Source organism: Sphaerodactylus townsendi, linkage group LG07 (genome assembly GCF_021028975.2).
Source record: "Sphaerodactylus townsendi isolate TG3544 linkage group LG07, MPM_Stown_v2.3, whole genome shotgun sequence".
NCBI classification, from domain to species: domain Eukaryota; kingdom Metazoa; phylum Chordata; class Lepidosauria; order Squamata; family Sphaerodactylidae; genus Sphaerodactylus; species Sphaerodactylus townsendi.
Genome location: NC_059431.1, coordinates 34,140,880 through 34,155,941, shown reverse-complemented (window position 1 = coordinate 34,155,941; position 15,062 = coordinate 34,140,880). Strand labels below are relative to the sequence as shown.

The 15,062-nt window shown below is 41.0% G+C and overlaps 1 protein-coding gene across 1 annotated transcript in view; it reads right to left on the bottom strand.

Annotated features, from left to right (window-relative positions):
- The window catches only part of PIK3R1 (phosphoinositide-3-kinase regulatory subunit 1), a 63,245-nt gene extending 48,517 nt beyond the window's left edge, over window positions 1–14,728 (bottom strand). The window contains exons 1-2 of the mRNA XM_048502883.1: window positions 14,598–14,728; window positions 7,676–8,380 (exon numbers count right to left, since the gene is read on the bottom strand). Coding sequence (XP_048358840.1) covers window positions 7,676–8,009 — 334 coding nt within the window. The 5' untranslated portion in view covers window positions 8,010–8,380; window positions 14,598–14,728. The remainder of the gene's footprint in view (window positions 1–7,675; window positions 8,381–14,597) is intronic.
- Window positions 14,729–15,062: the final 334 nt, after the last annotated feature.

The following is a 15,062-nucleotide window of genomic DNA, read 5'->3' as shown; positions in this document are numbered from 1 at the left end:
TCAAATCATAGAAGTAGACAAGTTGTGTCAGCCCCAACCTCAGCCACTGTTATTTTTAAAAAATAAATAAATAACGCTTAATAGGCAGACATTTTAAACTTATGAATTTAACTACAGTACAAAATTGTGTATGAAAATTTAGACAATTCTGAACAGTACAAAGGAGATTATGTAAATACTCAAGTTCAGCCTCATTATGAGGAAAGAGAACAGAAAAAAAGGACAAGAGATGCTTCGTCCTAATTTCTTGCTTTCCCAGTGAAGCAGCCTCACCCTGGCCCCTTCTGCACATGCAGAATGCACTTTCAATCCATTTTCAATGCACTTTGCAGCTGTGCGGAATAGCAAAATCCACTTGCAAACAATTGTGAAAGTAGCTTTCAATGCCATGGATCATCCTCAGAAGGCCTCAGCGATCAGATAATCTTTGCAATACTATGCTAAGTCCTATGGGACAGTCACAAAACTCCCCTTCAGAACTCGACTGCATCTCATATAGACTGCAGGCAACTCTGCAATAAACTCTTAAGAATCTTAAACTCACTGTTCCTCAGAGGTTTTCTGGTACTACCTAGCACCATAAGTATATACAGGAACAAAAACAGAGATAATGTTGATTGATTACAGAAGTGTGCTGTCCACCAAGGGGAGCTTACCTACCCAACTCTTGTGTTGGAAACAAGTGAATTTGTTTGCACAAACACAGGACAGAGACAAGAGCTGAGAACAAACAAAAGAAATAATATCTAGCTCAATACTTTTTTACTTCCCTTTCACCAGCAGTAATTAAAAATATAAACAAAATCGCAATAACTGTATCACTTCACAACATGCACACAGTGATATAAAAATATACAAAAAGTACATTAATAATCCTGTTTTGAATGATACCCCATGGCTCTATGGAGTACAGACCAACGATGCTGACAACCGATCTCTCAGTTTATTGCTGCTGGATTTAATTCTTTGTTCAGAGGTCAACAGAAACATTACATTAAAATATAAATAAGGGCAACACGTTATTTGTTCGTAACAGAATGTGAGAACTTCCTGAAACAAACCTACTCTGTGGGAGAAACTCCCCTTCTTGCTTTCTCTGAAGTTCTCTCCCTTTTCGTTAAGCTTCTGCTCAAGGTGGCGGCAGCAGAGAGGGACTGATGGCTCTTTCTGCTCAAAGAAGAAATTGGGTGGATTCATTCCTATGCACTTGGTCCTGGCCCATGCACTTCCTCGAAAGGAGGAACAGAAAGAAACTCTTCTATGGGCCTTTCCTCATGTCCATAGCATACAGAAAGTTTTCTTCTTGGGCAGAATACCCAGGAACGCCAGGCAGAATACCAGAAGAAACTATACACATAACCTGAGGTCCTCTCCCTTTCCTTCTTGCATACATCACCCACTTTACCCTGTAAGCAGCACTTATCTCCTGTTGTTCTGCAGTAGCCCAGTGGTAAAGGGAGAAAAGTCACCCTTTGCTTTGCAGAGAAATGGCACAGGATCCTTCTAACAGGGCTTTGACAGACAGCAACAACAGCGAAAGGCTTCTTGCATCTTCTGTGAAAATCCAGTGTAAGAATGTACACATTTTCCTTCTCTGTTTTCTTTACAGGGCATAGGACTTGGGAAAAGGGTCGATGGGGAGTAGACTAACGGCCACATTCACAGTCCTCTGACCTCAAAAATACCAGAAAATCTACTGCAACCAATTGGTTCATTTCATCAAATGGAGATGTGAAAGTTATGCTTTTTTAAATATGTTTCTGAAAGTGCTCTTCAATTATTAACTTTTGAAAACAAACCTCCAACATTAGAATGAGAGAACAGATAAACACAACTACTTTGTTAGTCCGAGACAACGCATACAATATCCAATGGAAATCTTAAGAGGAAGATCTTCATCCGCTCTAAGGTCATGCTAACCCCCATATGACATAAAGCTATCAGACAAACTGGATGTTGCAATACTGGAAGGAAAATCAATTATTCTCCCTTCTTACCTCCCAAAGTTTCTAAATTGACAAATGTACATCTAGTATACCTATGTCAAGTTATAAAGGAATGTTTCTGACTGTCATCCTTAAATTATAGTGTCCTGCTACCTAACACCAAATTTAGGCCAGATTAAATACATTACCAGAGTAGCAGGTTACCACCTGCTAATAGATTAATCCTTCACTATTCTAGTAATGCTTAAAATAACATAGTTGCTTCCCACATCAGCAGGACCCCGTGATTTATTCATATTCCACAGTCCTCCTTTCCAAATATCACTAGAACACAAAGCTGAGCAACTAAAAAGAAACAGCACTCATCACTGCAGTCACATATAAACTGGCTCTTGCTGCCAGCATTTGTTTACACACATGAACAAAAGTTTTACAGTCAGATATCATAAGAAACCAACCAATCAATTGGGTTTTGTGGGTTTTCTGGGCCTTTGAAAATACACTGGCCAATCAATGTTTCTGTTCATAGTTATACTTTTTAAGTTTCTGTGATGAGACTGAAGATGACCACTGTTAGCATTGTGTTGGCATCTGCCGAAATTTCTATGATGTTGGGTAGAAGGTAATGTTTAAAAGGGTTCCCTCACCCCTAAACCAGACACTGTATGAAATCTGATTTAGTTATTTTGTCAGCTTTGTGAACACAAGTTCAAATTAGAATAGGAAATTGTAAGGAAAATTTCCCTTCCTACACACTGTTCCACATAAAGACCAAAGTAAAATTGTAACTTGGCCCGCCATTTCCTCCTGCCCCCCCCCACGTGCTCCATGCCCCCAATTGTCATAGCCTGATCTGGAGTAGACAATGAGCAAGGGGGAGGAGCATGTGGAGGGAGGGGTAGCAGGAAATGACAGATGAAGTTACAATTTTACTTAGGTCTTTACGCAGAACAGGATATAGATTGATTAATGCTTTGTTAACCCAAACACAGCATATTATTTATAACCAGATGTTTAAATAATACTGTGTAAATTAACAAAAACTGCCCACTTCCTTTTTTATTATTATTAAGAACTGCACCAAATATAGGCTACTTTACTTTTGATAAACACAAGTTAAAACCCCATAATATCTTGTTCTGTTTACAGGAGCATTCATGTTTACGATAGTTTATAGATATTCTAAATTAACATGTCAGTGAGAAACCACAACTTAATCTACAGGCCATACAAGTCAAATGCAGCTACATTTTCATTTTCAATCTGACTCTAAATTATACAGTGAGAAACATCATTTCCCTGGCCTCTCTCCCTTGTATTGATAAAGAGCAGTTTCAAACTGTTAAGCCCAGAAAATATAAACATGACCAAATACAGTCAAGCAAATCTTACATGAAGGTCTCCAAATTCAAAATGCCCTCAGAGAAATAGTTTATTGTCCTGGGAAGATTCCTGTTGGATTGTAGCCCACTTGTGTCTGGATTGTATAAAAGAGTAACTATTTCATTCTCTTGGGAGCAGAAAATCCAATTTTTCCACTTTAAATCGTTTAGGCCAACTGTAAGAGCATACAGCCACTGGTTCTGGAACTAGATTTCCCCCACATCATAAGATCTGAAGGAGTTTTTGTAAGTCTGTGCCAGAATGTCAGAGTGAACTTCATGCAAAATATATAATCAACAGGGTATTAGAAAGTCAACAATTTCAGCATATAGCTAAGGATAACTATTGTGCAATTTCTTTCTGGATCAAGCATGTATTTATGAACAGTAGTGGTTTCCATTCCCTTTCTCCTAGTTTCATTTTTTCCAAGACAGTCACACGCAAGCTAAAACAGGCCAATATCCTACCACACTGTGCACTGGATGTCATTTTCCCCTTTTCTACTTTTGCAGATCCTTTCAACCCCTGGAAAAATCATTCCCACACAGAAGAATAGTCAGCAGCAGGAGAGGGGCCAGAAAGCGGAGGGTAAAAAGTAGAAACTCCTCCTCCTTTCTCTTCTGCAAGCTCAACTCCCCTGAGGAAAGGGCCTGATTTGATATGATCCTCTTGAGCCTCCTCACTCCAACTCACTGATCCCCTGTGTAGCTCCTGAAACCCCAGGAATGATTATTCCACGGGGCAGAGTTGCAGGAAAAGAAAGGAATCCAATGTAGAATTTTTTTTTCATGCCTTCCACACAGAGAAGGTAGAATACTGATCACCATATTAACATCTGATGTCATTACAGTATGTGTTAGGGTGATCTCCCGGCAAAATTTGATACAATAGGTGAATTGAAGGCCCCTTGGATGTCTCTCAGTCCTAGATTGGATCATTTCAGGCTGCTCTCCTTGGCTGATGTTGACAGAGTACTGATAGCTGTGAAGCCTACCACCTGGCATCTTGAACCATGCCCATTGTGAAGGCCAGTGGCGGTTAGGTACGCCATCCTCTGTTGTTGAAAATTATCAATCTCTCTTGAACAGGGAGTTTTCCTAGGGAGGCTTAAAGTGGTGGTGAACTTATCATTTCTGGGTAAGGTAGTTGAGAGGGCAGTGGCGGATCAACTGGAGGTATTCTTGGATGACACATCGGCCTTGGATCCATTCCAATTCAGCTTCCATCCTGGCCATGGGATGGAGACTGTACTGACAGCCATCACAGATGAGCTCCAGACTGTACTGGCAGCCATCACAGATGAGCTGGATCGAGGCAGCTCAGCACTAATGGTGTCTTTAGATCTCACCACAGCATTTGACATGGTTGATTTTGACCCACCTTTTGACCCACCACTTTGCCATTGCTGGAATTTGGGGCACAGCCTTGTAATGGCTGGCCTCACTTCTTCAGGATTGGGAACAGTGGGTGGCAACTGGAGAGAGGATGTCCCAGTGGCATCCTCTGGTTTGTGGATGTTGCAGGGGGCAATCTCTCTATAATGCCATTTAATGACATGGGCCCCTTAACACAGCCGGCACAGAGTTTTGGGCTGGGTTGCCATCAATACACTGATGATACCAAGCTTTTTCTGTTGATGGAGGGCCAGCCAGTCACTGCCCCGATGTTCTGGCTTAGTGTCTGGAGGTCGTGGCGGATGGTTAAGAAAAATCCGGTTGAGGTTAAGTTTATCAAAGATGGAGGTTCTGTGGCAGGGGCAAGAAGTGCTGGTGGAGGGTTTCCAACTGTTAAAATGGAACAGAGAGGCATTAACACCTACCTCTTCCATTAAAAGCCTGGGGGTAATTCTGGAATCCTCTTTGTCTATGGAGGCCCAGGTTGCACATATGGTCAAACTGGCCTTTTCCATCTACGCCAGGATAGTCAATTGGCTACTTACCTATCTGGCTTGAATGTTGCCACACTGATCCATGGAACAGTCACCCTCCAAAATGGATTACTGTAACTCAATCTATGCTAGCCTAACCTTGAGACTGCTCCAGAAATCACAGTTGATCCAGAATGAAGCGGAGAGAAGTCTTACTGGTGATTGAATAAGAGTGCAATTTCAGCTGTGCTTTGCCAGGGGCACTGGTTACCAAGTTGAGTTTCAGATCAGGTTCAAAGTCTTTGTGTTAACCTTTAGGGCCTTCAGCACACTGCAATTTTTGTATCTTAAGGACTGCATCTCCACACATTGCTCGCAAAGGACATTTCAATCCTTGGAAGGAAATCTCCTGGTAGACCCTCGTCCAAGGACATTCAATGAGTCTCAACCAGACCCTTTTTTTCAGCCCTAGCCCCGGCCTGGTAGAACTCTTTTCCAGCTAACACCAGGTCTTTGTCTGAGGCAGTTCTGAGTCTGTTGCATCTACCAGCCTCCCAATCCTCCCCCCCCCCTTTTCCTAGACTTAGAGATCAATGGGACAGGGCTGATAATTTATTTTGGGCTGAAGCGTCCTTATGGACATCTAGGTCTATGCCGTCTCTTTGATTTACAGTTATTAATTTATAGATTATTAATTTATATGACATTGAATTGATTCCATGACTGTTTTAATTCATTGTGTGTGAGCCACTCTGAGCCAGGAAAGGGCAGGGTATTAAACTTAATAAAATAACATCAGTACCAATCATTTTGATCATTCATATCCTCTAGCCAGGCAATAATTAGGTATTATTTATTTATTTATTTATTATTTGGTTTTATATACCGCCCTTCCCCGAGAGGGTGTATTAAACTGGAGGACGCTCTAGGAAAGCTTTCAAATACTGCAAGTGATTAGGATTCACACATATACCAAGGAACACAGACAAGAGCATGATACATATCCGCATTTCCTCTTTTACTCTAAGGGCCTGCTGCCCAGTGACCCTCTTACCAGATCTGAGAGCCTCTTTCACATTCCCATCCATCAGAGCAAATGGATGGATAAAGATCCACAAATCCATATTCCCTCTTGCAACTGGCTTCCATTCTACTCCATCACTTAGCTGATTCCTCCTTTCCATTAACCACTTTCCTGCAACATGCTCGGACATTTTACCATTCAGCCATTATGTTCAATCAGTCATTTTGTTCAACCATAGGAAACAGGGTGATTATCAGTGACAGCTGGAGAAACCAAACATTACTGAACAGTTGCTTGAGCAATAGGATTTCATGCTGAGTCATTGAAGTAAGATGATTGGATAGTTGTGGTGGATCTTTAGTTTAAAATGCATATAAATAAGAAAGTTTGAAGAGAACAGAAAAGACCACATTGGAAGGCATCAGGAGTCAAAGAATGTTGATGCGTTATTTTTAAAAAGTTAAAAGCTATCTCATTTCAGTAACAGCATAGATCAAAACAGGACAGAATTTGAAGGAGGATAAATAGCATTCTGATAAAAAAGGAAAAAATATTCTGAACACAACACTATTCAACAAAAGGGCTAGATAAGCAACCTATTAAGCATTTAAACTGCTTCATTATAGCTGAATCCATGTGTCATTAACATTGAATGGACACTGAACAACTTCATTTAAGGTTGGGACATTCGATATTTTAATAGTTGATCATACATACAATCTCTGCTTCAAATGTTCAATAATCTGGTTCATTATTAATTTTATCATTGACACAAACATATCCACTAATAAATTCTGACTACAAAAAACAAAATAAATAAATAAATAAACATGGATTTATTCTTTATAGTTTAAATGTAGCTCACTGACCAAGATCTACAAGAAACATAATCCAACAGCAGTGGATACATGGAAGGAGGGAGTATTTAGTCACAAGTAGTAATAGTGTCAGCATTTCCTTCTTCCACACATTATGGTACTGAAGTAGTTTCCTGACTTCCTTCCTTTACAGAATCTTCTTAATGTTGCTTAGTAGGCAATGGTGGCACATTTGCCATGGTATCTATGCATGTAACAGACCATTCTGAGGGACTGTTCTGAGGAAAGGTACTCTGAGCACTGGTTGGACATATAGCATGCTTGTTGTTTTTGTAGACTGCAGGAGAAGACCAGGAATGATGTGGACAGTCTACTTTTCCAAGGAGGTCTGTCTGTCTGCCTGACTGTTTCTTTGATTTATTCCAAAGTTCTCCAGAATACAGACTGAAAAACAAGTACTTCCTAAACTATTAAAAGTATTTTGAGTAACCTGTGGTAATATTTCAGTGAAAATTCAATGCACAAATATAGCATGGATTCAACTGCATTCTCTTGATGGGACGATGTGAACATGGAAAAGAGAGAACAAAAACACAAATAACAAAAAATAATAAATAAAAAGACAGACACAACTAACCTGGTTGATCACTGTCTGTTCCTATTTTTGCAGGACTTGGTGCAACTGGAAGGGGTCGAACAGGGCGAGGCTTTGGAGTTGGGGGAGAAATTTTTTTTCTTCCAATGTACTCTACATAAGTTCCTGGGAAGTCCCCTCTTTCTCCAGTAGTTTCATTAAAGCCATTCAACCAACCAATTTCTTCAGGTTTTGCTTCTTCCCCTTCACTGAATCCAAGGGCAACTAAAGTACCTTTATTCACAGTTAAAATATCTCCTAAGCGCAAGTCAATGTCTTCTTCTCGTTCTTTTTTGTAATCATATAAAGCCCTGTACTGGTATCCTTCTGCACTCATTTTGGCAAGTGTTTTAACATTCAGTTATTTTAGTGAACAATAACAGTTTTGTTCCATTTACTGTATATGTAATTTGAGGATTTCTAAGCAAGGTAAGCAATGTATCAGTTTCAAAGATTGTAATTCAAAGATGTAGAAAGCACCAGGATCTGTTGTTGAATGGCTGATGTCGTAGTTTTATATTTAAATACAAAAGAATGCTCTCTTCTATCTATGTACTGGCTCCCAACTAGATCCTTGTCAGATTTGCTTGGCACTTATGGGTAAAGTATTTCAAGGCAGGTTCAATATTATTTCTTGCTGCACCTCTTGCCATAAATCTCTTGCTTGTCTTAAAACACTGGTTGTTGAATTCTGTGTGCATTCTTCACCTATGGAGAAACAATATTCAGACATAAAATTAGTAGAATTATTTCCAAAGTCATTTCAAGCTTCAACTTACATATGATAACGTCTGTGGAATTTTTTCAAATACTGGCATGTTTTCATAAAATGCAACTCATCATGAAAACCTTGACACAAATGACAGCACAGAGAACACTAGAAGAACCACTAGCTCAGAAAAGGATCCCTTGGCAATATGGACGATGCTTTTGCATGATTCTGTTCTTAAAATACACATGTACAGCACACAAATCCCTTTGGTGCATGCAAAATAAAGGTCAACCCAAAGCTGTTTTACAAACTGAACAAGGAAACCATCCTAATTAACATGCACATGATTATCCATAAAATTCAAGCCATCTTTGTATAACTGATAATGGGTATTTATGATGTATTTCTTCCAACTCATCAATCTCCAGATAGTGTTAACTTGTGAGAAGATAAAAAGATGAGAGAAAGAGCACTGTTATGCCTAATGTTCCAAACCCGATTACCTTCCTCTGTGTGTGTGTGTGCGCGCCTGTGTGTGGTGGGGATGGCACCGACAACAACAACAAAATATGACAGGTACAGTTTTTCTAGGACGCTTTCTGCTATTTGTTTTCATACTGATATAGACTTCCCAAAGTTTTAGGTAATTATGCTTCCGCCGACACACCTAGACCACCTAAGAAGGAGAATTTGGATCGGGTGGGAAAGTGGCAAATACTTAAATTATACCTGAAATAAGGATTGGACATTTCAATCTTGTTGGCTTGGTTGCAAAATAGAGTGCTGAAAAAATAGTTTAAATATACAATAAACACCAGCTTAGAGAAATTCCAGCAGAAAGTACCTTATAAAGTTTTATTATTTCACCTGTTACTCATTTTGTTTCTACAGAAAAATCAAAGTTCAAGTCATAATCTAATTGTAAGAGTAGTGAACACCTTCTAAAGGAAGAACTGAGTTCTTAACGAGACTATCATATATTTCAACATATGGGACTATTTAAAAGATAATTATTTCTTCACAAAGTATCAAAACTCTTCGAGTTAGAAGAAAATTTCCTAAAATACAATAATGCAAAATAACAGTTTCTGCATTACCAATCGTGTACCATCAATGTGAATAAAAAGAGAAACTACTAAGAAGGAAAAGCACAAAACACGTGGAAATAACTTCTTTTTATGATTAGCCCCTACCAAAGCAGAAGTTACAGCAGAACTGATGCTGGCAGGGGATGATGGGAACTGTAGTCCATAACATCTGGAGGGCCGTGAGTTTGACACCTAGGTTCTAGAGCTATTAATCACTGTACAGAGGTGACCACAACCACTTGTACGGATAAATCTCATCCTTCCTACCCAAGCTCTTCCTTCCAGTGCTCCAAAGTCTCTGTTTTGCTTAGAAAATAAAGACATACAAATTGTACATTAAAATATGCAACTTTTTTGACTTCCTAATGTTGATGGCTCAATTGTGCTTCGTTTGTAGATTTGGTCAGAAAGGGGAAAACGGTTCTTCTAAACAATAGGAGTGTATGGTCTATGACAGACAAATTTAAGTAGTGATAGTTCTGGGGAAAATAATATTCAGCATAAAAGGCAAATAATATCTGTATTTGAGTGATGTTCAGGAAAGCCCCTCATAGAGACAGAAAGAGTTTCCTGTAGATATAGCACCCAAAACTTAGCACTGCATTTTCAGTACCTATGGAGAAGTCAGACACATACTTTATGTTAGGTTGAGGCTTCTGAAAAGGGACAGAAAGCAACTCTTAATTACAAGGGCATACACCTTAACATACACCAGCAAAGAAATTAAAACTTAGGCATTACCCTGGAAGTTTGTTGCTACTTGATTTAGAAATGTCACACCTCTGTACAGAAACAGAACAGGAACTGACAAACCAGATGGTAATAGATCATTAGCATTAATTAAATTGTTCCACAGTCACTTGTATGTGGATGGTTTTCCTCCCTAAATCCTCCAACAAACACGTAAATGCATTTAAACACACCTTGATTTGGATTCCAGAACACTGCCAACAGCTAACTATAAGCACACACCATGTACCAGAAAACCTTCCCCAAAGTCCAAAATGCCTTGAAATATCTACTATCTTAAACATGAAATTTTTTTTGTTTAAAAGCATTTTGAAAGACGTCCAAACAAAGTTTTTATCTAATCACCGAGAAAATTATCAAGCTTAATCAATTTCACCCACGAAAGTTTATAATGTTGACTGCTCCACAGAAAAAAGCAGCAATTCCCAGAAGCATAAGAATTAATGATATCACATGGAAAGAGACCCAGTATATTACAGCATATTCTTTGTTAAGCGCTGAACTTACAAATAGTAATGTGCTCTTTGAACCAAATAATTCAATTTCTGGTTTCTCAATAATCTTTCAGCATAGGCTGCTTGGAAATCAGGGCTGAAGTATCATGTCTTTATTAGCAACAGTGCCCCAAAAGGCAACACAAATATCACACGCTGACCACAGCCAAGAATATCGTACAATGATAGGATATAGAGGATTCTCTTGTCTGCAATCTGAGTTGGGGTGGGAGAGGGTAGTTTTATGTTCTTGATCAAGACATGTTAGTAAGAATTTTCTAGTTTTGGCGACATATTGATGTACTGGTAGAGCTGCCATTCTCTTAGGCTCATTCCGCACATGCAGAATAATGTACTTTCAAACTGCTTTCAGTGCTCTTTGAAGCTGTGCGGAATGGCAAAATCCACTTGCAAACAGTTGTGAAAGTGGTTTGAAAACGCATTATTTTGCGTATGCGGAAGGGGCCTTAGACTTACAAATTAGAAAAGACCAAGAGCTATTTATTCATTATCTTTACTATTTGCACTATATTATGCAAACCAACTACTTTAATCCAAAATTAAAGTTGTCTCTAGCTACAGTTACACAACTGTCCCGAAATTATAAAATTTATAAGTCAATAAGTTATAAGAAGAACCAAATACACCAACTGCATTACAATCTTTTAAACAAAACAGAACTGGATGTGCCAAATAGAATAGTTATATGCCCCAAATTTCACCTATTTGAAGTTTACAGGATGAATCTGTATGCAGAGAAATAAGTGCACCCATTTGCATCCCTGCACACAGATGGAGCTCTCCCTTGCTTAAGGATGCAAGGAGTTATTTCATACTACCAAACCATCTGTCCACTTAACCCAGCACTGCCTATTATGACTGATTTCCAGGTTCGCAGACAGAAGTCTTTCCCAACCCTGCCTGAGATTATAGGGGCTGACTTGGGAACCTACTCATACAAAGCATACACTCACCCACTGAGCTGTGAACATTAGATACCACACATTCAAATTAAAAGTTTGTTCTTATGCTCTAAGTCATTTCAGAATCCTACAACTCCAAGGGGAAAAAAAGACCTGCATTCTACTGACCTGCCAAACCCTATCAGTGCCTGCATTCTACTGACCTGCCAAACCCTATCCACCTCAGATATTTTACTAGTTTCTTCTCCCCAAACAAGAATCCCTCTACAGACAAGCCGTTATGTTCGAATTAATTATTTCTCACTGATCACATAGGATGCGTACATAGACTTCCCTTACTTCGATTTGTTGTATTATTACTTACATAATGTTTTGCACATTATCTGGATAGTAAGCATTCCTCTCTCTTTCAAATAGTTGTGCCCAAGTCTCACACCCTCATCATATCACTATAGTTACATTTTCATCTGATATTGCTTACAAAGGCTTCCTGAACCTGTTCACAGCAAGGAACACATAATGCACATGCAACACAGCAAACAGTGAATTCACATTAAATGAAGTTCTTCTACCAGTTGTAAGATTTACAGTGCAATCCTATACAGAATTACTCCAATCAAAACTAATTGATTTCAGCAAACTTAGACTACAATGACTATGCACAGGATCACACTGTTGGTCTCACAAAAACTTCTGTAAACAACCCAAACATTGAAAAACTAACTTGGGAGTCAATTCAGTATTACACACCTCCAGATAAACAAGATTTACAACCCACACCAAACTATTTCTATAGCAAAATGTGATGCCATTTCTTCAACAGTGTATTAACTAGTTGCGTTTCATTTTGGCACAACACTTTTCTTTATCCCATACTAAAGATGTACCCCTGGGATAAAGAGTTCATTATAGTTAACGTGGTGGCAGCTCTGTCCTTCATAGGTGTTCAGAGTATTTTTATCCTAGTTCACTTTACCCTTACAACAACTGGGTGAGGTAGGGTTAACAGGCTGTTTGTTGTGGGAGGAAAGGGAAAGGAAATTGTAAGCCCCTTTGAGTCTCCTTATAGGAGAGAAAGGGGTGTATAAATCCAAACTCTTCTTCTTAAACTTCTGGAGATGCAAATGCTGTAGTCCAAAAGATTATGTGAATCAATAGCACAGCAAGAAAGCAGGCTATAAATGAAATAAATAAATCTAAAATCTCTTCAAACACTACAGCCATCTAGACCAGAAGGCAACTATAGGTGATGATCACAGCATGCACACTTTTAATTTTATTTAGTTTCCACCAAATAATAAGAAAGTTCCACATCAGAACAAGTCCTTTCAGAATGTTGCAGGGACACATGCAGACAAAGGTCAATTAATGGCCAGAATCACTGAGCGAGAAGTTGCATTTCAAAGGCTGCAGGCCAGAGTTCATACCCTACTTCTGTTCCTCACAGGCGCCAGAATAATCCAAACATGCAACTCCTCCAAAGCTGGAAAGCCACGATTTGGCAACAGAAAGCAAAAGATTTTCTTTCTTCTCAAGCTTGTGAACAGAACCTCTTTCAGTCAATTCTAATCTATTCCTCCAGAACCAAACACCTTGGAGTCTCAGGAAAGTCCAAATACACTTAATAAAAGCGATTGTTCCATACCCAAACATTTTCCAAGCCTCACAAGAAGTCTGTTTTAAACTTACTATACTTTGCTACAGCCTCACCAAGTAACAACCTGAATGAATTCAGCGTACTGCACCTCAAGCTTAAACACATGATGGAGCTGTTACTAAAATCAGTATCTAGGATGGGGTGGGAAGAGCCTATACACAAAAAGGAGGCACAAATTAAAATCAGTCTGAAAGCAATGCGAAGGGAAGGTCTATGGAGCCAAAGGCAAGTAAGTTTGTCAATGTATGCAAATCCAGCACAAGTAGCAGGAACAATTAAAGCAGAGTGGTAGAAAAGAAAGACATTGGATATACAATGAAAATTCTTATCAAGAAAACTGTGTGAAGCAATTTTCCAATTTAAGCTTGGGGGATGGCTCACTTATCCTGAGAATGGGATTTTCGTGTCAATATTTAGCCAGCTTTATTTAGCACCCAGTAGCCGGGGACTCTGCTCCGATCGTGCCATTGCACACTGTCTAGACTACAGAGTGCCATTCACTCTTTCGGTTTGCTTTAAAAAAAATCCGAATAAACTAGCAATGGACTTGGCACATTCTTGTGGAGGAGACGGAAGTACACGGATACCAATGGGGGGAGGGGGAGAAAAGAAAAGAGAGCGTGTCAGCAAACGGAGTCTTTGCTAATGTCTGGTTGTGGTTTTTAATTTAGGAGGCGATTAAGAATTGGCCCACCTGCGGTGCAACTCACTGGAGAGTTCACTCTGACCAAGGAGGAAGGGAAAAAAAAGTCTCTTGCGGTCAGTCCCTCCTGCAGCCTTCCCTCCTCCTTCCATCTTCTGCCCCCTCGAGAGGCAGAAGACCTCCACTTTCCCGCTCGGGCATGCCGCAGTTTCAACCAACACAACCCACGTTAGCAGGCTTGCAACCCCGAGCTACATTTCCGTACAGTCCTGGATGACATTGAGAAGAGAAGAAATGAGGCGGATTCCTTTTTTTCCCTAAAATGCAATTGGGATCAGGGCTGCCATAGGCGCGGGCTGCAGCCATGCAAGCAGCTGCAGCGCTTAACTTCCTCCATCCGGGAAGGGGGGGAGGTTAGATTTATGAAGCTGGGCTGCATGAATTGCATTGCAATCCTTCGTCAGGAAAACGAAGAAAACGGCGAAACGAAGGGGAAGCGCCTCCGCCTCGCACGCCCCTTTCTCCCCGGGCTGCAGGAGGCCTCTCGCCGCCCAACAGGATGTCGCCCGGGCAAGAAGCCCGAAAGGCGACGCTCACCCCCCAGCCTCCCCTCAGCTAGGCCGGCGCGAGGAAGAGGGAACCCTGCAGCCTCTCTCACCTTTGCCTGTCACATCCCCGGCCGCGCGTCTCTGGAAGGGGAAAAAATCCGCAGCGACGCTTCCGCCAGCGCTCCTTCCCCAGGGCGGCCGCTTGCCTCAGTCCCAGCCAGGCAGCCCGAGCCCAGCAACGAGGGCCGGCTCTCCTCCAAGCACGCCCCGCCTCCGCGGCCTCAGCCCCGCCAACCCGCGCCGGGCCTGAGGAACCCAAGTGCCGCCTCCTTCTTCACCCGCCCGCCCGCCCGCCCTCCTGGCTTGTCACGCTGGCGGAGGCGCTGGTGTGGCCTCTGCCACGGTCGGCGGCTTCCCCTCAGGCTTGGCGGTTCTGCCTTCCTTCCCCTCTCTGCCGTCCTCGCCGCCGCCGCCGCCGCCGTGGCGTCCCGTTCCCTCACCTCTGGCGGGCAGTCGCTGCTGAGGCGACAAGAACGAGGCCCGGGCGGCGGTGGCGTGGGGGGAAGAGATAATAT